The 25,760-nt window shown below is 43.6% G+C and overlaps 1 protein-coding gene across 2 annotated transcripts in view; it reads left to right on the top strand.

Annotated features, from left to right (window-relative positions):
* tenm1 (teneurin transmembrane protein 1) overlaps positions 1-25,760 on the top strand; it is a 192,145-nt gene extending 166,385 nt beyond the window's left edge. For both annotated transcript variants that reach the window (XM_037076301.1, XM_037076300.1), the window contains 15 exons: positions 2,280-2,363; positions 2,780-2,974; positions 5,911-5,998; positions 7,625-7,821; positions 9,638-9,951; positions 10,833-11,005; positions 12,663-12,907; positions 13,689-13,982; positions 15,267-15,511; positions 16,258-16,400; positions 18,107-18,318; positions 19,270-19,571; positions 20,519-21,225; positions 21,947-22,089; positions 24,178-25,760. In XM_037076301.1, the coding sequence (XP_036932196.1) occupies positions 2,280-2,363; positions 2,780-2,974; positions 5,911-5,998; positions 7,625-7,821; positions 9,638-9,951; positions 10,833-11,005; positions 12,663-12,907; positions 13,689-13,982; positions 15,267-15,511; positions 16,258-16,400; positions 18,107-18,318; positions 19,270-19,571; positions 20,519-21,225; positions 21,947-22,089; positions 24,178-24,933 (4,098 nt within the window). In that variant the 3' untranslated portion in view covers positions 24,934-25,760. The remainder of the gene's footprint in view (positions 1-2,279; positions 2,364-2,779; positions 2,975-5,910; positions 5,999-7,624; positions 7,822-9,637; positions 9,952-10,832; positions 11,006-12,662; positions 12,908-13,688; positions 13,983-15,266; positions 15,512-16,257; positions 16,401-18,106; positions 18,319-19,269; positions 19,572-20,518; positions 21,226-21,946; positions 22,090-24,177) is intronic.

Genomic DNA, 25,760 nt, shown 5'->3' with positions numbered 1-25,760 from the left:
CCATCTGTGTTTGTTCTTATAAACCGCTGTGACCTCAATGTGTCATCGGTATTGATGGAAACCTCTGTAGCTATACGCCGCCGAGACAAACATTGCTGCAGTAATTAATGCAGACCGAGCAACCCAGAGCCATCGCATTGCAATTGTTTAGAGTAAAAGTTGTACAAGGCAATGTAAACTATAATAAATCTACTATTGCTATTGCTGCTTCTAAGTTTTAACTTTATCTGTACACGACTGACCTGAGCACGTGCTGTGGATCCTGTGCATGTTGATACAAGACCTTTCAAGATCTGTCACCGCTGTGTTGGTGTTGATCCTGGAGCAAAATATTCAATGTTGTTCCATCATCGCAACCGACCAGTCATCTGTTTGTGATGTCATAGCTTAGCAACTCAGGGTGAAAGACGTGGTGGAAGGGTTTTTATTGCCTTAACCTAACCGAACAGCATCAGAAAACTGTTGGCTGGCTAACATTAGGGCGGTGCAGTATGCTGGGCCCAAACTGATGAACACGCGAGACACAGATACCAACCATATTATACTATAGGCTGACAAACCTCGTTAGAAGGAGCTTGCTGTTACAATTCTTACACAGAGACAAACAAAACAATTCAGTTTTTGACCTGAAAAACTTTTTTGAATTATTGATTGACAACAAAAATAATGTTTTTTTTTAGGAAAAAGAGATACTTTTATTCTGCTCCGGTCTAAAAGCTCTGTAGATTCGTCAATATTAAAATGTTCAGCCCCGACAGCTTGCTCCTAACTTGAGATGAACAACAACATTAATCATGATGTTCTCAGAACAACAACACAGCTATATCAGAAACACAATCCACTTTTAGCGATTTTAGCCATCTCTTCTTTTTTCATACATGGGGCGGCTGTGGCTCAGGGGTAGAGCCAGAGTCTTGTTATCAGAAGGTCGCTGGTTAAATTCCCCGGGTCTGCGTGTCGAAGTGTCCTTGGGCAAGATGCTGAACCCCAAACTGCTTCTGATGTGCTGGTCGGCACCTTGCATGGTAGCCGCCACCATCAGCGTATGAATGTATGAGTCTCTGTGATGTGAAATGTTTAAGTCTACGCAGAAAGTGGAAGCTAACAAGCTAGGCTAACCTAAGCGTCTCTAGGAAAGTGCCTTAGCCTTGTTTGTTAACATTAGCACTAAGTCCCTTAAGTTACTTCTATCTCATATTATTTCGACAGCTGCTGAGTCATCTTTCGCTCGTGCACAGTCCTGTGCATAGGGTGACTTTAAAGTGTCTGGTTTTCGGTGCTAAATGACCAGGCAGTCAAAGTTTACAGCGACTGGGAGACACAGAGTACCAAATGTCTGGGGTGATATGCTATTTTTTGTAGCTGCCCACACAGATATTGCACCAATACTGACAAAAGAACCAAAAAAATTCACGCCTCCTCCATTCTTAAGGTGCGGAGGAGGCACACTGACCAAGTCACTACATAAGTTGAAAACAAATACCAAGAAAATTTCTATTGATTTCTAAGCAAAATTGTGTTTTTCATTCCAGTTTGACTTTAATTCGCCAGGCCCAGCTCTGTGTACAGCTCCACTTAACTTGTGAAAGTGATGGGCTGACATCCCTTCAAAGTTCAATATCATGAGCAGGAGAGATTTGATGCGTGTCCTCTTTGGCAGAGGACAGAGTGAGTCCTGCTTGATGAATCTCTCTACCTCTTAAAATGGGATTTCAAAGTGAACCCTCTCCTCTCTCATTTGACAGAGCCTATAATTGGACATGTCAGTGGCAATTTAACATGATCCATTTATTTACCAATCCATCGTCAGAGTCATCAATCATCGCACCGATCCCTCAGATGCGCCGCCTCGACTCTGCAGCTCACAGTTTGAGTGTTTGTTTGTGCGAGATAGCCGCGAAGCGATGTGGGTGGCTGTGCGCTATAGTGTGGGTTTGTCTCTCTTTGACCCCCACAGCGTTAGCGGGCAGGGTGTGCTATTTGAGCAGGCGGCGATCATGGTTATTGGCTGACATTTGGAACAGTGCCGAGGCGAGCCGGTGTGAGTCTTGAATAAACACTGGGAAGGCTCCCTGCCCGCCACTGACCTTTGCATGCGCAGGCAGGGTCAGGAAGCCCAATGCTATGTTATTAAGGAGATATTATTTGTATCACCTGTAGCTGACTATGGCAGTTGATTCCCTCCGAGGCCTTCATGTTCTTTTGTTCTAAATTATGAAATGAATATAGTTGCTGACGTACAGTCCGTGTTCTTGCACGGGTGCGTGTCACTCCCACAGGTGCGTCTGGAGTGGCCAACAGACCTGGCCATCAACCCCCTGGACAACTCCCTCTACATCCTGGACAACAACATTGTGCTGCAGGTAAAGGCACGAATTCCAAAGCTGTTTCCTTGAAAGACAGCTATATGTAGCGGTGATAGATAGAGTCATGAAGTATTTCTCTCAAATTGCAGGGCTGTCACTTTAAGGTGTATTTAGTGTGAGTGAAGCCGCGAACATAAATGACAAGAAAAGAGCACCTTGTTAAAATAAATAACATGCTATCATTGCTCTCTGTGGAAGTTGTTTTTTAAGAAACTGTCCGTCAAGTTTTGCTTATTACCCAAACACTTGTTATCTTTGATTTAATGAATCCTCTGTGTGTCTTGTAAAAAGACTTAATGAGTCATTAGATGAAGCAGGTTTCCGTTTGCTTATATTCAATGCACTGAATTAACAAAGATATATTGTCAGCGCCTTGTTACTTTTACATTGTGGGGCATTTGTTTCTATATCAGGTATCTGAAAGTCTTCAGGTGCGTATTGTAGCCGGCCGCCCCATCCACTGCCAGGTTCCAGGGATTGACCACCACCTGGTGAGGTGGGCGGCTGTGCGAGCCACCCTGGAGGCTGCGAAGGCCATCGCCTTGTCCCACCTGGGTACACTGTTCATCGCTGAGACCGACGAGAGGCGCATCAACCGCATCCAACAGGTCACCCAGTCACCATAAACACACTTACTTTTATCGTGTATTTAGCTTGAGATGGTCAGATTGGGTCTTTAGGGCAAAAGAAACACATTTTGACATTTTTACATAAATCTCTCAAAGACCCTAACTTTCCTCTTGAAGAAGATTTACGTATCCAAAGTGTTAGTATATTGCTCTATACTCCTAGTCACTACTGTCAAATGGAATTAGCTGTTCTTGCTGTTTTACTTGCACCTTATAATCGGAGGTGTTCTGTCAGGGAAGGCAAGCCAGGCAAATGTTTGTGACCCTCTGAATAGACAATATAAAACTTATTGACATCTCTTTAAGGTTTTATGTGTTGATCATCACTGGTCTTATAATGTGGGGTTATTTACAATACGGCAATGTTGAAGTTCGTTATTAATTTAAGTTAAAATTTTTCTGGATTTTTCTGGTGTAAACCTGGGAATTAAAAACAGAAAGGCTTTGATTTCATGCATTAGTTATGAAATAATGGCATTACACCCTCCAGTAGCCACCATCTTAACTGAATTCAGAGGATGTGCTAAAACATTGCATGCCTCTGTGCATGATCACAGAACAAACCTGCAAGAATGTCTGTTAGATCTCGAGCACAGCTGACAAACAGGAAAAGACAGGTGCAATCGACACCAGTAATCAATTCGTCTATATGGTTCTAATTTAGCCTCACACTCGATGCGTGACATACCACGTCATACCGACCCGCTGCGGTCTGGTTGTCTGCCGCGCTCACATACGCTGCGCGGCGACAGGAGTGTTCATATTCTGCCTCTTGCATAATGACAAACGAAACTCTGATACACTCAGATACATCTAAAAGCCTGTGTTTTTTTGCTTTTTTTCATTTAAGGAACAAACATATTCTTCTCCATTAGGTCCATTAGCTAGCAGCATGCTACCAAAGGCCCACAGCATTTGGGCACCGGCGCTACAAAGATATTGCCTGCTGGACTCAATCAATAGTCCCTTTGTGGTCAGCAGTACCACGCTGAGTCCATGTGGAGGCAGACAGGAACATAAAATGCCTTTTTGATGGAGACCGGCCAGCCATGTTTGATGGGGCAATGAAAATGCTGTCTTATTTTTCTTTCTGTGTTTGTCACACCTCTTTTATGTCGGACTCATATATATCTTGAATCCCCGAATCTTTCAAACGGAAAGTCAAATGAGAAAAAAAAAAATGAAGGGTGCTGGACTCGCAGCGACAGGTAGAAGCGGTCCTCTTAGGATAAACAGAACCGTTTTATGACACTGAACGGCAAAACAAAATTAATGATGATGTGTTGCAGATTTTCTCCGCAGTTCTGACGCGCAATCAACTCATTCAAGAAATTAAATTAGATGCAGGGGATTGTGTCACTTGTGAGACAGACTGGCTGCACACAGGTACAGACTGACAATACATATTAAAAATGACACAAAGATTAAATGCTACATTTAATCTCAAATGGCGGCGCTTCATCTTTCACTGTTTTTAACCAGTCAGTCAAATGTTTTGACATTTGGATTGGAACGTGCCTTGGTAACAGTAAAGGATTCGGGCATCGCTTTGGTCCCTGCAGTTGGTCTGCTCTCACGGTCCGGGCACGTCTGGCTGTCACATACACACACACACTCAAGACATTTGGCTGTGACATCAAGCCCCACACACGCATAACCAATATGTGTTGAATTGTATTTTTATCTAGCACTTTAGGTGGGAAAAATGTATTGAAAATGCACGGTACTGAATTATCAAAATAATCACGTCCCGAATCAGCTCTGTTGTGCCTGTTGTTTTAGTTTGTTTTTTTTGTTTTGTTTTGTTTTTTTCATTTAAGCACAATTAATCATATGCGCTTGTTTTCTGTGAAGTGGGCATGCTTTTTGAAGACGGAGCCTTTGCATAATCCCAAGCAGTGATGGACTCTGGATGTTTGAGGGGCCAGGGCGAACAGAATAAAAAGAGGCACCAGTGCGCGGAAAATCGTGCTCGTTATGGGGCACTTTCTCACATTTTAGCCCACCTGTGATCATAAAACTTTAAAATCCTGTCATTGTCTCTAAAGGATTTGGTCTATAATTTAAAACAAAATCTCCTTCTGCTATATGCTTCTGAATACAGAGTTAAGTCATCAAACTCTGGGAAAAATTTAGGTTTTTGTTGGATTTCTGTCGGGTTAAATAGCTAGCAAGCGAAGTATACAAAAACCCTCCTACCTTCACGGCTACACAGAAGTCTAATCAACAAGTTACGACTTGTTTTCACACTTTTTTTTAATGCATTATATGGAGAAAATCTGAGATGTTAATTAATGAGCTTTGGAGGTGCTACACAGTCATGAGAGTGTTATTATCATGTAACTCCGTCTGCTGGATAGCTTTATTAAATGCTCCCAACAGTCTCCAAAGGATAATAAAGTTGATTGAAAAAGAAGAAATCCAAATCAGGCATATCTTCCTCAATCTTCCTCCAATCGCCCATGCTCCCCGAGGACCAGTTAAGACACATCACCCCTCCAAGATGCATCAGAATCAAGCTGTTGGTGGAGCAGTTTTCCACCCTCTTTTACGGCACTTTCCATCAGGACCATCAGTTTAATATCCAACAAAGCCCCATTTAGGTCAAACACTGAAGATTTTCTTTTTTCTGCACTTCAGAGAAATCATCTTGGATTGTTGGATTTGAAGTGTTAAGGTGCCCGTCGACTCTCGCAGCTGTCGTTTCTCTCTTATTTCATTTTGAAGTTATTAATTTGTATTTCCAGCTAAGGTGTTTGTGAAATGCCATCATTATCTTGTCTGTGGTAGAGATTAGATGTAACAAAGGCTGTTGTCGAACATTATCTTCTCTAGAGCAATAATCTCCCGGAGCATGTTGGAGCCGCGTGTGACTATTTTTTTTTTTTTTTTTTTTTTTTCTGAACACTTCACAGGTGTCGACCAACGGGGAGATATCTGTTATCTCCGGAGCCCCCACGGACTGCGACTGTAAGATAGACCCCAACTGTGACTGCTTCTCTGGTGGGTCATCAGGCAGACACACACACACACACACACACACACACACACACACACACACACACACACACACACACTATGTGAGTGCAGGATTAAGTAATGTGAGAGTATTAGATTATGTGTAATAGGATTACAGTACAAAAATCTTAAATATCTTTCTTGGCCCGGAAGGAAACAAAACAGGAACATTTTCAAAGGCTTTGACGTAACTTAAACGAACTGGAGAAGTCAGAGTGTCTCGATATTGAGTGATTAAATCTTTCTGCCCGTGTGTCCCTGCTGGCCACTGATTTTATTAGCAGTGCCTGAGACGAAGGTTTTCTCTCATCTGTCTCCTCCGCTGTTTTCTTCTCTTCCTGAATGTGTCTAAATTATTTAATTCAGATGGAATTTTAATAACTAAGAAGGGGCTGTTATGACTCTCCTTGACAAATAATAGAAAATAAAAGAATTATGAAAACAGCATTTACGGAAACAAGGACAATATACATCAAAAGAAACGACTATCGACAGTGTCACAATGGGAAAGTAAGTGAGCGTAATATGATGTATAAATGTGTGTGTGTGTGTTTGTGTGTGTGTATATTTGTATTGGTATTCATGGAGAGGCTCCTTCTTGGCAAAAACCTCCAGCTAAATTTCAGCAAGCACCAGCTTGAGAGGAACCTTTCAAATCCATTCAAATGACAGGCGAAAGAGAAAGCTCTCGTCTCGTTTTAACTGGTTGGTGTATCATGGAAGGGCACCTGAAATGTAATAAAGGGAAGAGGGAAAGGACCAAACAAATAAGCAGATGTTCTTTTGACAGTTAGGCCATGCTTTCATTGTAAGTGTCAGAGGATGTGATTTTATCATTTAATTCTGCTCATGAAAATCAGTCGCTTTTCTATTCAAAATGGAGGGAAGTGTCTCTCCCATGCCACAAGCCAATGGGCTGTAACCATCCCTATTTCTTGGGTTGTACTTTGCATATTTTCAATCATGTCTTGCTGTTAACAGATGATTACTCTCTTCAGAGGCTTTCCGTTTCCATCCCTTCACCGTAGACACTCACGCAGTGTCTTTGAACATGCGCACACGTGTGACGCACACTTGCAAATACAAACAGGCACGGGCATACACACACACACACACACACACACACACACACACACACACACACACACACACATACAAACACACACATAATGTGCATGCTGTCAAGAGATAAACTGCCACCCTGCTGCCTGCACAGACCCATCAGAGGCCCGGGGCCTACTGCTGACAGCATCTAAAGGGCTTCACCCGGCTATTATCCTGCTGTGCTACCAAAGACATCTGAATGCATTCAGTCACCCACTACCAACGTCTGATAAGACTGAGGTCACTATCAAGGTGGTCGTACCAACTCCATCAGGAAGCTATGGTGTCCCAACAAGTCAAAGTCCTGAGCCAAACTGATAAACGCTGAAGCGGCACCATGGGATCTCATATTTTGCGACGCTTGTGTATGCCGGTTGTGACTTCTCTCTTTCCCTAAAGAATCATTTGTCATTCTCAATGTGTCTGTAACTGTGGGCGCCTTCTCTCATGTCATTTTGTTGATAAAGAGTTCTCACTGAAATGATGCCTTCTTGTTTCTCTTATCAGGAGATGGAGGCTACGCCCGCGACGCTCGTCTCAAAGCCCCCTCCTCTCTGGCCGTGGCCCCCAATGGCACCCTGTATATTGCTGATCTAGGCAACATCCGGATCAGAGCTGTCAGCCCCAACCAGCCTCAGCCCAGCCCTGCTGGACTGGTGGAGATCAGCTCCCCGCTGGACCAGGAGCTCTATCTCTTCAGCCAGGTAGCCTACACAGTGCCTAAGCTGTGTCTGTGGGACATGTGTTTTAGCATGTGAAATATAACATGAATTTTCCTTAATTTTGTGTAATTTTGACCTGTTAGTAAGTTAACTTCACTACGATTAACATATTACTAAATTAAAACTGGTTGAGCCACACAGACTAGTCCATACAGAGAGATTTACTGTTACTAAATATAGTAATTGCCTTGTGTAGGCTAGTGCTAACTGCTAAGAAGCTAACCAAACAAACAAACAAACAGAGCTAACCTTAGCTTGCTGATGTGACTCGTTTGGAGGGAAAAAAAGATAACATGGTCAACTTATCTGACCTGAGACTTAATTTAAAGTTGGATGATTTTACATTGAATGTAACAAAAATAACACAACATAACCCTTATTAAAAAAGTGTAATGCAGAGACTGAACGACAAAATCATGTCAGCTAAGTTAGCATGATCACATTGGCTTTTCTCATTCCCAACCCTACTACTAACTCTGCAACACTTATTTCTCCATGCATGAAATATAGGAGTCAAATACAATAAACTAGATTTAGAAAAGACTTGCAGTTAAGCTATATTGTTTTCCCTAAAGGTGGCAGTTTTGGAAGTGATGCTAGGCTACACCTTCTGATGCTATGATGACATCATGTTTATATCAGTACATACCTACGTTTGTGGTCCAACACAATTTAATCATTTTTTGTTTAAAACTATGGCACCTAGTACTAAGAATATTGTACACTCAAACATAGTTTGAGAAACATAGTTTAAGAAAGCATTAGCAATGTTTTAGGTTGATGTCGAATTGGTATCTAATGACATTATAGACAATTAAAGTAATACATTCTTCAGTCCATGCTTTACTGACTGAGAAAATAAAATCTGAATAAGGCAAAAAACTGTCAAATGTGTCCCGTCCACATCTTCTGCACTATTCTCTGCCAGCGGGGTTATTATTTCACCCGTGTCCATTTTTTTGTTGGTTTGGTGGTTGGTTTGTCAGCAGAATTACCCAAAAACTACTGAACGGACTTCTGCGAAACTTTGATGGAGGATGGGTCTTGGGCCAGAATAAACCCCAGTAACTTTTAGTGCAAATCAGGGTAAAGGGACAGGTCCAGGAATTGTTCTTTAACATTGTGAGATGAGGCATTGATCTGGATTCTTCTACTTTATTCATCTATAGAGTTTAGAGTTACAGGGACTTTGCATGTTCATAACATTTCTGTAAATGTGCCAGTTTAGATATTCTGGCAAAGTTTTCAACTGCTGTCCCAGGAGGAGGTAAATTAAACTGGCTGATATCTATGATGCAGATCCAAATAAAAATCTTGATCTAGTAAATTTAAATGTTTTTAATGTTATTTCTTGAACTAGGCTTGATTGAAGTCAAAGGGAATGTGGCATTGGCGGATGTATGCGCGCTACTGAGTGTCATTCTAGTTTGGGGTTTGATTTTTGCTATTGGAGTGGCTAGTTTACAATAAAATCAAAGGCAACAAACTTTTTTTTTTGAGTGGCAGGCTGCACAGAACAGAAGTCCAAGTTTAAATAGCCTTTTGTTCATCTTTGACACTAACTACGTCAGTGAACATGTGAATTGAGGGTGCTGGGGGAAAAAAAAAAACAGATTTCTGAGAACAGAGCTTTCTCTGTCAATACAGCACACACTGAGGATTTTACTGCTTAAAGTGACTGCATTTACCATCAACACTGACATCCACAAGTGGCGAATTTTCACTCTCGTGGAGTTAGAATAGTGATTACCAGCAGCACACGACCATGACAACTCTCTTCTCTTCTTCTCCATGACAGAACGGTTCCCACATGTACACCAAACACCTGATCACGGGCCACTACCTGTACAACTTCTCTTACGGCACGGACGGCCAGCTGTCTGGACTGACGAGTCGTGACGACCGCGGGCTCCAGGTGAGGAGGGATGCTCACGGAGTGCCTCTCTGGCTGGCACTACCTGGCGGACAGGTGTACTGGTTGTCTCTTAGCAACAGCGGAACACTGAGAAAGGTGTCAGCCCAAGGCCACGACATCGCCCACATCACTTACCATGGCAACACTGGTCTCCTAGCAACCAAGAGTGATGAGAACAGTTGGACCACTGTTTATGAGTAAGACTGTTTTTTCTGCTTATTGTTCTCTCATCTTTCTTTCTCCTTTGTGTGTCTTCTGTTCATCTGTCTTTTTCTCTTTTTTGTACATTCAAGTATTTTTTGTCCTGTCTTTTTCTTTTTATTTGTTTATTTCATTGTCTTGATTTTTTCTTTCTGTCTTTTATCTTTTATTTCTCTTTGTGTCTGTCATTTTTTTATAGTTATTTCTTCTGTCTGTCTTTTTGTTTTCTTCTTTCTTTTTGTCTTTTTATATTTAGTCTTTCTTTCTAACCTTCTCTTTATTTTTTATGTTCTTTCTGTCTTTTGTTGTTATTTTTCTTCCTTTCTGCCTTTTTTCTTTCCGTCTCACTTTTATTCAGTTGTGGTTGGTTGCTCGTCTCTGCATGTGCCTGTATGTACAAACAGGCAGGGTGCTTGTGCGTTAATGTGAGACAGGGTTTGTGTTAGCGGTGTGAAATGTGAGTGCCATCTGGTGGTAAGTAGAGCATCACCGTAGAAAAGCTGGACAGACTTCTCCCTTCAGTTGAGTCTTTCTTGAAATGACTGATTAGCTGAAGAATGACTCTGCAACACTTTGATCACACGCAGTCAGTATCACACATATAGCAGGCGCGCACAAAAACACATCTGTCTGAATTATTCACCACTACCGACCGAGCCTCTGTCTCAAATTCCACAGCTGGATAATTACACATATAAATCATAGCTGACACTTACTCTGTGCCGACGTTTGTGTATGAGGGGCGGGAACGGAGCGATAGGGAGAATGCGTGCACGCGTCCATGTACAAATGTATAGCTGCGTTCATTTGTCCGGGAGCGGCAGTTATCTGCGTGTGTTTGTGCTTGTACATCATCTCTCTGCTGTTTCTCCCCAAGGTACAACAGCGAGGGCCGTGTGACCAACATCACCCTCCCCACTGGCGAGGTTAGCGGTTTCCACGGCAACCTGGAGCGCTGGTCTCGGGTGGAGGTTGAGGCGTCCAACCGTGAGAACTTTGTCACCAGCACCAACCTGTCTGCCAGTGACACCATCTACACATTCAGACAAGGTACAGCATCATGGGGCATTTTTCCGACCTCAGAGGTGAGGTCTGGACTTTGGTTGAATGTGGGAGGACAGTGGAGTTTACACAGTGTCAAAGCATGGGGGCACTGGAGTGACGTGGCCATGTATTGGCAGGGTTGACAAGCAGGAAAGATTGTAGCTTCCCCATGATGCGTCTACCCCCCTCTAGTCTACCGCAAACACAAGGCCAGGCCGCTTATGACTCATCTGGGGGGAACTAAACTAAGGCAGCATTGTAAGGATGTATATGGAGGACAGACTGTAAGGTTATAGTGATGTTTAAACATTTATGACTGGCAAACTGCAATAGCGTGGCTGTTATTCTGGTCAGGTCAGACAAACTGACCTGTGCTCCTCCTTCTCCATCGTGTGCACAGAAGATTCACAGCTTTGAAAAGGGGTTTAGACTTTTTATTTGCCATGCATAATTCACAGATAGATCTGATATGACCTCCTTACATAACCAGACTACTGGTTAGTGTGAAAAAAGAGTTTTTTATTTATTTGCAAAAAAAAAAAAAAAAAAAACGCAAAAGATTCCAATCTGACTGACGTGTGAAACGTCTTAACGACCACGGCGAAGAAATGGAGGAGAGGGCAGAGATGAGAGGAGGAGAAAATGAGAGTGGAGTGGAGGAGCCGCTCATGGGAGCAGTTTCTTCTCATGTCATCCCTTTAATTGCTTTCTAGCAGTTGTCACAATGACAGGACTGCAGGGAGAGGGGAGCTGCTCCAACACACACAAATGCCCTCGCGCACACGCCAGCGCTACAGTGTGACAGAGCTGCCAGGGAAGCGTCGAAATGACCCCCCTATTTTAGAGCGGCCCCTCCTTTTACTCCCAACGCCCACAAATTCACTGTGTCTATTCCTGCCTCTGAGGCAACAATAACCATATGTACAGAGAGAAGTTTTATAGCGGTGGAGGGAATAGAAGTTACTACCCACTTTATTGGGTGCATTAAGTTTTATGATTAATATATAGTTTTATGATTATTTTTGCATTTTCTTTTATTAATTGTGTTTTAGAAATGATAGAGGCGTGTGACAAAGTGATGTTGGGGTGTGCACACCTATTCAGCGAACATAGAAATGAAAGAACAGTTTCAGAGAAACCTTTGCAATGTGTGAAATGCTCTGATGCGCAAACACCTCTCCTCTGCTACTTCTTTTCTCTCACTCTCTCTTCCTCTTTTATTGCTCTCTTTCTTTCTCTCTCTCTCTCTCTCTCTCTCTCTCTCTCTCTCTCTCTCTCTCTCTCTCTCTCTCTCTCTCTCTCTCTCTCTCTTTTGCTTTCTATCCATCTGCCTCTCTTTTTCAATAGAACTCAGTTTTTCTGAAGGACAATAGCAGATGCAGTACAGTGCTAATGTTGCAGAGAACATTTAAATAAAAAGATATAATAAGCGCAGAGAATAAGCAATTAATTCCAACAAAGCACCTTCACACGAAGCCAGACTTGTATTCATTGCATTCACGCCGTCTGCCTCTCAGTGATTCTTCTCAAGACAGTTTTCATGAGACAGTAGCTGATGTTTTTTCACCTTTTTTTTTCACTTGCTGCATTTTGCATCCTTGTGTGAATGTGTGGTTTTCTTTGCTTTCGCTCGTCTGTACATGTGTGACCCACCCATACAAAGACCACGCTCAGAGTTCATACAGAGTCAGCGCCGACGGCTCGTTCCTTGTGTCGCTGGCGAGCGGGATGGAACTGTCGCTCAGCACGGAGCCTCTCCTCCCCGGCGGTGTCGGGGGCGGAGTCAGTCCCACGGCCAGCCGCTGTAACATCAGCCTGCCCGGAGACCATGCCCCAAGCCTGATCGAGTGGAGGCAAAGGAAGGAGCAGAGCAAGACTAACTACAGCACTTATGAACGCAGGCTGAGGGTAAAACACTAAATCACTAAATTATTCTTCAGCAATCTCAGATAATATATAGAACCCAGTGCTTTAAGACAGCGTGCATTATCAACCTGATACACTGGTAAACAGGAAACATCACAACACCAGCTAAATACCAAGAAAACATGTGTGAATAGGTCAAATTACATCACCTCAGCCACATCTTAGAAATGTGAATTGTTGTGCAACCTGACCTGCCTACACTCCTCCAGAAAGGACCTTTCTCAGTGCACTCCTTCCATTTAGTTTCTGAGCCAAACTGAACAGTGGTACTGTCTGGTGTTACTCAACATGTAAGATGTTTTGACTGATTAGCAACGTCATGGCGAGCGAGCCGATAGGTCAAATGACTCGGAACCCGTCAGCTGTACTTTCCACATATCACACGCCAACTGCAACACCTCTTCTCATCCTCCTTGGCAAGGAAAGCACGCCGTGGAAAAAGAGCATATTTCAAATTTCAAGAGAAGAGGACATTTTATCTGATATGTGCTAATTAATTAGCAATCCCCAGGACTCAGCTCTTCACTTGTTCACAAGGCAATTTGTTGTTATTATGCAGGTCCGGTTTGCTGTAAATGTCACAATTAATTTATCTAAACTAATAAAATCTCTGCCTCTCTCAGACATGCCACTTCATTCACATTTGCATGTCTGAGGCCTTATTTAAAATGTGTGATTATTATGAAGCAGTCAAATTAAAAAGTTTTCTTTCGCTCTCCATCTTGTTGACATTTCACTGATTTTTTTTTTTCCTCCTTTTCAGGCACATAACAGGAACCTGCTGTCCATAGACTTCGATCAGAGCACCAGAGTAGGAAAGATCTACGATGACCACAGAAAGTTCACCCTCCACATCCAGTACGACTCGCTTGGACGGCCCGTGGTCTGGTCCCCCAGCAGCAAATACACTGAAGTAAACATCAGCTATTCAGGTGGAGGACTGCTGTCCACCATCCACCGCGGAGATTGGTCTGAACGGCTGGAGTATGAGAACGACAGGGTGGTGTCCAGAGCCTGGATCAACGGCAAGATCTGGAGCTACACATACGCAGACAAAGTAAGAGGTGTACTTAAAGAAAAAAAAAAAACAAAACGTGCACAGGTGGTGATGTGAGAGACAGTTTCTATCTGTATCATGCTGAGATTTGTTTGATGGATTCACATCATCTTGTTTTTGTCTTTGCTGTTAACAGAAAAATCTAACACATCTGCTCTTCCTTTGTTTGCTGCTTCAAGGTGATCGCAGTTATCTGAAACCAAAACTAACACTTAGAGCCTGAGAAGCGCTGCAGTTATGTGAGATGAAACGAACAAAATGAAAACAAAAAAGAAAAGATTTAAATCACTTAACCATAGCATAACAGTACTCATTTATGAACGTGTTCTTCATCTCCCTTTGAGGCAGCCATTGATCTCCATTCATTTGACTTAACTGTGAAAATCAATCTGCAGAGAGAAGAACACGTCTGCCTTAGGGTTTTTGTGTAGATTTTTTTTTTTGGTAATCTGCGCTGATGGCTGCATGGCCACACAACAGTACAGTGAGAGTGGCAAGCAGACAAGACATTCATTGTGATGGATTCTGTCACTCAAGCAAGTTTCAAGGCTCTTGTTTAAGTGTTCTTGAATGGTGAAAAGAAAGGAAATCAGTGATATCCCAAAAGTGGGCTTTACAGTCAACGGTCGCCATGCTTTACAGAGAAGAGCGATGCTGAGGTGTGTTCCTCCAAGTGTGTGAAGAACCTAAAAGCTACCAGAAGCCATAATTTCCGTCCTTAGAATTAATTGAAATATTTAATTACATGATATTCAGCCTGAAATACATTTAGTGTCATCTTTTGGTCCCACTAAAGTGTAAATGAGCTCATATAACAGAGCCATCGAAGAATTAATAATACCTGCATGTATTATTCACACATTAATATTACACCTTACAGTTAGATAGAAAAGTATTTTTACAACACATTATTTTACTGTAGCTCAAACAGTTAAAATCACTACAGGTTCGAACGCTTCCTGTGATGTGAAATCAAAGTCGAACAGTTCACGAAAATCTTCAGCAGTCGTCTGAAAAACCAAGAGCTCTACTTGTGGTGACTTTGTTCATTTTCATTTTCACTTTTTCAGGATTAAAAAGCCTTCAGTGATTAAGTGAAAAAAAGGTCCTCAAGGTAGAACCAAGGTTGCCTCTGAAGTGCAGACCCTTTTTGGTGATGCAAAGTTTTCGCCGAATGACAGTGAAACATAAAAAATACACCAGACAGAGAGAAGAAAAAGCTCCTCAAACCAAAGTGCTACAGTGTTATCACTCTGCTCTGCATCTGTCTTGTGTTTCCTGCAGTCTATTATGCTGCTCCTGCATAGCCAGCGGCGCTACGTCTTTGAATACGACCAAACGGACCGTCTGGTAGCCGTAACCATGCCCAGCATGGTGAAGCACGCCCTGCAGTCGCTCCTGTCCATCGGTTACTACAGGAACGTATACACTCCTCCCGACAGCCAGTCCTCCTTCATGCAGGACTACACCCTGGACGGGCGGCTGATGAGGACTCAGTACTTGGGAACAGGACGCAGTGTCATCTACAGGTACTGAGCGTTGCTGGCTGTTGGTTTAATCAGTCCATTTGCGGAGGCAATGCAGTGTGGAAGAGGTGACATTGGCGACGGCCACCGGTCTGATTTTTGATGAAACTTGGAGGCATTATGCATCTTGGCACTATAGTCAGCCCTATAAAAACATAACACTGATTGGCTTGAGGAAGGCGCCGTAATTAAAGGCTAATCCCAGAAATTTAAAAGCCCCTTTACAGCTCTGACACAATACTTGCCACACACACACACACACACACACACACGCATGCAGCTGTCCTAACAAATTACACTGATTGGACTAATGGGGAGACTGATTAAAGGTCAAATTTTTTATCATCATACTATGTCAGACTGCACTGATCTGATTTTGATGAAAGTTGGAGGACTGATTCGGGCTGCGTCCTGGCATTTAACATTTTTAATAATCATTGGCTGGATGGGGACACTACAGTATAATAAACGGTCCCGTTTTCACGATTTGAAAGGCCATAACTGCCACAGCAGCCGGTCTGAATTTGATGAAATGTTGAAGGATGCTGCAACTTGTTCCCTAATGGCCCAAGGGATCTTTTTATTATTCATGAGGTATAGCATGTTTACTTTATATTGCAGTTCAAACGTTTTACTTTAGCTTTTATTTATTATTATTTAAATACCACCTCTGACACTTACTTATTTGTCAGCTATTATATAAATTGTTCCATTCTTTACTCGTTTTTTTTGTTTTTTTTTGTTTCAAGGTACACACCAGCAGCCCGGCTCTCAGAGGTGGTTTATGACTCCACCCTGGTGACCTTCACTTACGACGACGCCTCCGGCACTGTCAAGACCATTCATCTCACCCATAACGGCTTCATAAGCTCCATACGATACAGACAGACAGGTACAACGCACGCATGCACGCTAAACACACCAGCGGCCGCACGTTTTGAATAGTCGCAATGTGTCATCTGTGAGTGAGTGTTTTAAAACAGCACCGAGCATCTGCTTTGCGATGGCACAGTCATGCATCTCAAACCAGATATTCATGAGTGGTTCAAACTCTGTAGTCTGGCTTTGAGTCAGCCCTGATGCGATTTCATCTGAGAATGAGGCGGCCACAGTTAGAGGTGTGAATAGGACTGAGCAGCGTTCGAGTGGAAGAGACTGTGGTCAACCACAGCTGTACGAGACCACCCCCTAGGCTCTGAGCTGAGCCGTCTCTTCCCCACCTCCGCAACCCAGGCTGGCTGATCAAAGAGAAAAAGACAATGTACAAATATAGGGTTATATGTGGTAGGCTAAGTGTGGGTACACTACACTACATCTTGCCTGCCTGTCTGTGAATTTTTCTGTGTTCGTACACATCTGCACGGGGTAGGAAAATCTTACTAGAGGGCGTCAATTATAACCCTAATGACCTGACAGTTGTTTCACTTATGATTGGGAAAATGAGTTCGAAAGACACTGTACTTCATTAAGGACGGTGTTATCCGGTAATAGCGTGACCATCGGTGGGTCCCTGTAGCTGTGGCTCCTGATATGTTCATATTCCTTCATTCTTAACACAGTTCACCAATTCCCTCAAGTTACAGAGTCCTTTCCAGGGTCGCTGACAGTGCTCTCATCTCTGCTGCTGGTTCACTTCACACTGCTTTGTGATTGGCTCGCCGCGATCAGGTGTCACTAATCTGCGGGGCACAGCTGTATGTGTGTGTGCGAGCGTGTGTGTGTTTATCGCTTTGCCCTCACTGTGAATAGACTCTCACCTTCCTTTAACTGATCTCATTTCAGCAGAACAAACGGAGCCTTGGAAAGAGGAGAGATAGTGGTAATTGTCCCTTGAGAGGAGACAAGGAAGAGTAGGGACCCAAAAAAGAAAAAAGAAGGAGAGACAGGGATATAGAGAGAGGTAGGTGAGAGAGGAGAAAAGAAACAGAAAAGGAAGAGGGAAAGACGACAGCTTGGGGAAGTGACAGCTAGAGAAGCGAGACGAACAGACTGCGAGTTCCCCAGGGCTCTAGAAAAGCCTCCACATCCCTCTTAGTACTTCTGCCATTTTCCCATTAGCGCAGGTTTTAGAATCAACATTCCACAGAAAATAAAAATAGAAGATGTAATGCTGATCCAGCTCTCTACAGTCTCCAAAGCCAGACACTTAGTCATTTTAACTGCAATCAGAGTCATCTCAAATAGCACCATAATGGTGTTTCATTAGCAGGCCCGTTTTTTTTTTTTTCTTCCAAATGGAGGATGAGCTGTAGTAGCTAGCAGCAGAGGTGATGATGAATGGTGTTGTTAAAGTTGATGTTCTGACATTAAGGAGCACATTGGCCCATCATGGCTATTGTCTTTAGATTTCATTATCTCTCCATATTAAAGGTCACCACTGGAAATGCCATAGAGGTGTGGGGATAGTTAAGATTGAATGGACTGCGCTGCGTGTGTCTCTGTTAATGATGTTGAATTAGGCCTTGATTTGAATTAATTGGGCAGGCTTGTACAGATAGCATGATGGCCGACTGTGAGGGCAGTGTGTAAAAATGCACGTGTGGTGCGAGTCCATGTACATGCAAATGTTGCTTCTGAAACTTGAATAACTCTGCGCAGGCCCCCTGACAAGTCGGCAAATCTTCCGCTTCAGCGAAGAAGGTTTGGTCAACGCCAGGTTTGACTACAGCTACAACAATTTCAGAGTAACGAGCATGCAGGCGGTCATCAACGAGACCCCTCTTCCCATTGACCTGTATCGTTACGTCGACGTGTCGGGACGAGTCGAGCAGTTTGGCAAGTTCAGCGTCATCTTTTATGACCTCAACCAGGTAGGTAGAGAAAATTGTCAACTGAAATATAACACACATAAATATAATTTGTGTTGAATAAGTTCAGTCATCAGTTGTTCCTTGGGTTAGGGTTGGGTGTAGATGTTGTATTAAAGCTGCACCAGTCAATGTTTCTATATTAACAATGGATCAGTGTGTATCTATGTTGAAGCATTCCCTCATGGTGATGAATCTACAGAGAATTATAACTATTTAGTGTCTTTAATTTAATTGTTTTGGTCATACGGCCCAAGATTTTACCGTTTTGGTTTATTCCCACAGCTCCCATCAACCACAACACACCTCAAACTCATAACGTTTACAGGATGTTAGAAAAAGTTGGTGTTAGTCTGACTGAACCAGGACATTTAAAGTTCATTTAAACACATTAGTTCAGCTGAAATCGTACTAAATCCAATTTCTCAAAGTCTGAGAATATTTTCACCATTTACTGTGCATTCCAGTTGCCGCTCCTTAACACGTTTTTGCTATGTGACATAATAGACATCCAGATGAAGGTCCACTAGCAACTAGCTGAAACGGTGCATATCGCCATTTGTAGTGGTGGAGTTCCTCTGTCACTAAATTGATTCTCCCCTGGCGCTTGTGTACTGGGACAATGGTGGTAGTCCAATTAAATGGCGAAATCAAATTATGACTATAAATTAAATTATGTAGCTTGACTTAAGTGTGCATGAAAACGTACTGACTGTACCTTAGCTACACAGCACTAAAAAAGCAGACAGCAACAAGCTACTGAAAATGGTGGACTAGCAGGTAGGCTACAGATATTTCACTCAGGAGTCAAGCTAAAGAGAGTAAATTTTGGACTTAAATGCGAGCACCACTCCGAATAACAGCCCAATTAAGTTACTACATGTCTACTAGATACAAATCTTCCACTGCATGCTGACTTCTTCGACATAACCCGTCTGATCCACATTTGTTTAGGTGATCACCACCCATCTGATGAAGCACACCAAAGTATTCAACTCCTACGGCCAGGTGGTTGAGGTCCAGTACGAGATCCTTAAATCCATCGCCTACTGGATGACCATCCAGTATGACTCTGCAGGGCGCACAACCACCTGTGACATCAGAGTGGGCGTGGACAACAACGTGACGCGCTACACTTATGAGTACGACGCAGACAGCCAGCTACAAAGTGCCTCGGTTAATGAGCGGCCACAGTGGCGCTACAGCTACGACCTCAACGGGAACATTAACCTGCTCAGCCATGGGACCAGTGCTAGGTAAGCCACCAGAAATGAATAGATTAGATTAGATTAGATTTTTTTACGATTGCTTTTTTTGAATTATATTACATGTGTTACGACAAGATTTCTTGGTAGCAGCAAGGCAATGGTGTTGGCAAAGTCCCTTATCTCAGCTATAAGATGGATTACCATGGAGTATAAAAAATCATAGTCATTCATTGTCCCCAGATGATGATTTCTTAAGATTTAAGTAATTCCCTGACTCAGTCTCTCTTAGAATTAATGCTTATTACTTGAATGAACCCTTAACTTTTCTTCTGGCATGTACATCAGGTCAAGTTGAACTTGATGAATATCTGTTTATGACCAAGAATTAGAAAAATCTGGCATAAACATCGCCGTCAGCATGCATTGTCACTGTGACCATGTTAGCATGCGGATGTTAGCACTTATCTCAAAGCACAGGTGTTGCTAGCATGGCCGTAGACTCACAGATCGCAAACATGGTCGGCGCAAAAATGTGAATGCAAATAACAGTGCCTGGCCCAGATGGCACGAACACACGTCTCGCACGGGTGAAGGTAACGAACGGCAATTGTCAATTGGCTGTGTAGAGCTAATGCTTCCTTGACCACAGCAGCAAAGACACTTATGTCTGTGGAGGAATGTGCACTGCCTGACTGAGGGCACAGAAGGAAGAGGCAAAGAAGTAGTCAAGCAGAGAAGAGTAGCGGTGACGAAGCGGGCATACAGACATGTTCACCAAGAGCTTCATCAAATGGTTAACTGTGGTTGGTTTTAGCAGTAATTGACCCAGTCAGAAGGTCTTAAGCTTCCTCTTGTTTCATGCCATAGCGCCTGAAGGCTGTAGTGATCAGACTGCAGCCCACACTTGCATTGCATCCCTTAGTCGTGTTGGTATATTGACATTTAACACAGTTCATAGAAATATTACCATACATATGTTTTTGGTTAAATTCCAGGCTGACGCCACTGCGTTACGACCAAAGAGACCGCATCACACACCTCGGCGAGCTACAGTACAGCGTGGATGACGACGGCTTCCTCCGCCAGCGAGCAAACGATCTCTTCGACTACAACTCCAACGGCCTGCTGACTCGGGTCTTCAACAGAGTGACTGAGCGTGCCGTGTGGTATCGCTACGACGGGCTGGGTCGGCGCGTCGCCATCAAGAGCAGCCAGGGCGAGCAGCTGCAGTTCTTTTACGCTGATCTGTCGCATCCCACCAGGGTCAGCCACTTGTATAACCACAGCAGCAATCTGATCACATCGCTGTACTACGACCTGCAGGGCCATCTCATTGCCATGGAGCTGAGCAGTGGGGAGGAGTACTACGTCGCCTGCGACAGCACGGGGAGTCCGAGGGCGGTTTTCTCTAGCAAGGGGCGGCTTGTCAAGGAGATTCTCTACACCCCTTACGGAGAGGTCTACCAGGACACCAACCCTGACTTCCAGCTTGTCATCGGCTTCCACGGGGGCTTGTACGATCCTCTCACGCGGCTGGTCCATCTGGGCAGGAGGGATTACGACACACTAGCCGGTCGATGGACTTCGCCCAATCACGAACTGTGGGGGGAGCTGAGCAAGGAGCCGAAGCCTTTCAACTTGTACGCTTTCAAGGATAACTGCCCAGTCGGGAGAGTGGAGGAGGTGACGAAGTTTACGACAGGTGAGCTCCACACATGCGCCATACACGGGCACGCACTCACTCTGTAACTCAATTCTGTATCAGTGGCTCACATTACGGCCCCTCTCATAGAGACAGATAGATATTTTGCTCAGCTGCACCCACTCCCACACACTCCTACGCCCGCACTGGAAACATCTGCCATAAAGAGAGAGTGAAAGGGGCTCGCAGCTAACCACAGGTGAGCCGCGTGTCAGAGAGAGAAGATGAGACAGACAGAATGTACCGGCAACAGAAAGGACAGCCATGCCTCTGATCAGCGTGTTTTTGGTTTTTTTTTGTTTTTTTTAACACAGGCTGTTATGTCTTGTTCCCTCTGTCTGTCAAGAACATACTGTTTCCCCGAGAGACAAAACAGAAATTCAAGCGAGGGAAAGAGATGGAATAGGAGAGTAGGAGAATGAATACAGGATGTCGGTGGGAGCCGTGCGTCCTTCTGGTTAATGGAACATTCATTTGGCCAGTCACGTTTTCCTGCAGCCGGATTGTTTATTACAGGAGGAATCTGTTTGTCGGGGAAACACCAGCCGAACCATCCTGGCCACATATTATGCTTATATATTGTGTGATTTCCTGTCTGAGATACTGTTTTCCCTGGCCTTATGACTTTTTGTTTGCTTCACAGTATACACATTATATTCTGACTTTCTCCCCCCTGTGCACTTTTTTCTCTCTTTCTGTGTGTGTGTGTGGGTATGTCCAGACATCGGTAGCTGGCTGCAGCTATTTGGCTTCCAGCTTCATAATGTTGTCCCGGGCTTCCCGAAGCCTGATGTGGGCAGAATGGAACAAACATACGAACTGATGAAGACACAGACCAAGACACAGAACTGGGACTCCAGCAAGGTGAGCTTCCCTCCACTACAATCCCCAGCCAACTGCAGCGGCAAGCTCTAATAATGCGCCTGTATTGCCAGAGTATCAGTTAATCAGTATTTTTATCTCTGTAGAACATTTAAATACTTTTGGTGACTCATATGAGAAACGTGACACCGATAAATGAAATGTGACATATAATTAAAGTGTCACTAAGATGCCATTTTTAGATGAGAACAGTTTTTTGGAAAAGGAGCGTGTGAAATAAAAATGGATCTATTATGAAATGAGAAATGATTCAATTCCCACCAGGCACTGGGTGTTTTGACATGCGTCTGCCACTTTGTTGCATGAATACGTACATCAAATTGAGTGCATAACATAGCCGAATTTACAGAAAGGCCCAAATGACTAAGAATTTGTATAGAAAGTGTTACGAAAAGTTCATCAAGTTTCACCAAACTCATCAGCTATCAAAACTGAGCAGTTTTATAAAGGAGTCTGGGGAATTTTTCTCCCTCTTCATCTCCTTCATTTGACCTTCAGTATGTTGGTGTTAAGGTTTGCCATCTGCTGCTGCGCAAAACAGTTTCAAATTGTTTCACATTTTTTGTCAATTTATCCTGTCATGTTATCCCAGCCATTTAAATGAATATAAAAAACGCAAATGTCGACCACATTAAATTTTGACTTGATTTAATAAACTGACCCCTCGGTTCCCCCCAACTGTAACTACCTGCCATTGTCCCGGTAAAAATCTCTCCAATTAAAGAGAAACTCTCGCCAAAATGTAACTATATATAATGTAGACTTTTCATGTGAATGTACCCGAGTCAGCAGGCTCGACACAACATGAAACTGTGCTCATAGTATCGCCATGGTCTCTAAGCATGAACACCGAGAAATATAGATCTCCAAATTAAATGTAACATGGGCAAGAGTTAAGGTGGAACACTACTGTCCACCGGCAGCTGTCCACGCGATATCTCACGTGACTTTTCTGGCTTTTGATTTTAGTATTGTTTCTTATATGAGGCTCTATTTTCACTTTCAAGGTTAATATTGTTTTGCGCTGACAACAAAACAACACATTATCCATGCATTTATATGGCACTAAACTTTAGGAGCGGACTACCTTGACTGTCCTCCGTGTTAAGTCGTATTCGGAAATCAATACTTCTGGCTTGCAGGACGGCTGCTAGTGGAACAAGTTACTGCTAAAGTGAGTTGCTCAAAAACCTTCTTTTTAGTAAACTCTATACGTCGACGTGTAGAGATCCTGGTGATACTACATGCAAAGTTTCATGTTATGTCGAGCCTTCTTCGTGTTTTAAAAATAGCGGATTTGATGCTAATTTACCCGTAGCACTCCCATTTAAAAAGAGTTTGACCCGAAAACGAAAATACAGCAAATCTTAAAAGTTCCTCTTTCGTCGTAATTATGCTTTTACAGGAAGGTTTGACTCAGGTACATTCACAAAAAAAAGCCTCGGCTGCATTTTGGCGAGAGTTTTGCTTTAGATGAAAATGAACCGCGATTAAACTTTTATAAGTTAGGATGTGTTTTAAGTTACTTTTCCATTTTTGTGATTTTAATTAATTCTTCCAAATGGGCATTAATGCTAAAATCAACAACACATTAATTTTAAGAATGTATTCCAAACCACATGATAATATAATCACAGTACATCTACAGAGAGAATAGGCCCAGCCTTAAATAGACACTCGATGTTGAACGGATGTTTTGACATGTCATATCAGTGTGAGGAGGAGCATTAATTATATGTCTCCATTACACTTATGTTTGCACCGCTCAGGGCCCTGCTACATGTATAGGGCCGTTATCACAGCACATTAGAAGAACATAGTGGGAAGAGCACACGTGTTAGCGATAACACTATCAATGTTGCCAAGTTTCCCAGTAAACCATGATTGTGTGCCAAAAAGCGAGCATGAGCAACTCTGGGACGCTCAGACTAAAGCAGCTAAATGGAATCAGTTCAACCATAATTCATTTTATCACCACACCTGTGCTGTTCCTACTGTGACACGCCAACAATAACCAACAGTAATAATTCTGTTCTGTCCTGTCCTGTTCTGTTCTGTTCTGTTCCGCAGGTGGTTTTGGGGATCCAGTGTGAGCTGCGGAGACAGCTGAGGAGTTTCATCTCTCTGGAGAGGTTACCTCTAGTCTCCGAGCCCGTAGGCTCAACCTGCCACAGGCCGACACGCCCTCCTCCCTTTGGCTCCCGACCTTCCATTCTCGGCCCCAGCATCCGGTTCGCTGTCTCCCACGGTCGTGTCAGCGCCGAAGTCATTGGTGTGGCCAGTGAGGACAGCCGCCGCGTGGCGGCCATTTTAAACGGCGCCGTCCACCTGAGCGGGCTGAGCTTCACCGTGCACGGCTGTGACACCCATCACTTCCTCCAGTCCCGGCCCATCGAGGAAGACCTCGCTCTGGGGTTAGGAGTCGGGGGGCGTGTCCTCGAAAGCGGGGTGAACGTGAGCGTGTCTCAGATGAGCGCCATGGTGAACGGCAGGACACGACGATTCGCTGATATCACTCTTCAGCAGGGGGCGCTGTGTCTGTGCGTGCGCTACGGCGGGAGCGAGGAGGAGGAGAGGGCGCGGGTGAGGGAGGAGGCGAGGAAGCGAGCGGTGGAAGGGGCGTGGGAGAAGGAGAGGAAGAAGGTGGATTTAGGGGATGCAGGGAGCAGGGCGTGGAGCGAGGTGGAGAAGCAGCAGCTGCTGTCCGAAGGACTTGTTCAGGGTTACGACGGCTACTACTCCCTGCCTATAGAGCAGCAGCCGGAGCTGTCCGACTGCCCCTCCAACATCCACTTCATGACACTTAGCGAGGTGGGGGGCAGGTAACAGAGACACGTGAGCAGCCCCCCACCCCACCAAAGACTGCCTGTTTCTACTCTACTCTGATTTGTTCTACTGTTTCTATACTGTATGAAAAAAAGAAGACAACGACAGAAGAAGAACAAGAAGAGATATCGGGGGAAAAAAAAGATTTCCAAATGCCTTTAATTGTGACAAAATGATGGTATTTTATTATTATCGTCTAGTTTCTCCAATTTCTAACAGTGGCACAAGCAGTGTGGTTTGGCTGTGGCTTTGCTTTTTGTATCCCGACTGGCCTGCGACTGACCGACCGACCGACCTGACAGACCGACTGACGGACGGACTGACTGTCTGTCATTTGCTGTTTCAACACTGTTCATCATTTTTGGACTCACTGAACTGTAGAGATGAAGACTTTAGGATTGCCGGTGAATAATCCTCTTCATGACTCAAAAAACAAGAGCTCTCTGGTTGCCATTTGATTTCCTACATGGTTTACCTCGGATATACTATCGTTTACATATTGTGTAAGAGAGGCCTTGTCGACTCTGACACTTCCCCTTTAGAGACGGAACAGCCTCTCCCCGGTTCTCCGCCTCTGGTGTGCTCCAACAGTAGTTTGTATGAGTGTGTATACTAAAAATCAAGAATGTACATAGCCAGTGCTTTCACACTGAAAAAAGTGCTCAACTGGAAATTCTGTTGTTCATAAGTAAGTGTCAGTATTGTTAATCAATAGAAAAACAGTTACATTTTTGCAAAGAATTATACATGGCTATAGTAAATATTCTCGCTGAAAAATCTGACTTTATTGGGTTACAATGCTGATTAAAGTTATTATGTGTGAATTA

The sequence above is a fragment of the Acanthopagrus latus genome, chromosome 18 (genome assembly GCF_904848185.1).
Source record: "Acanthopagrus latus isolate v.2019 chromosome 18, fAcaLat1.1, whole genome shotgun sequence".
Lineage (NCBI taxonomy): Eukaryota > Metazoa > Chordata > Actinopteri > Spariformes > Sparidae > Acanthopagrus > Acanthopagrus latus.
Note: the sequence above shows the minus strand (reverse complement) of the source record. Positions and strands in the feature narration are given on the sequence as shown.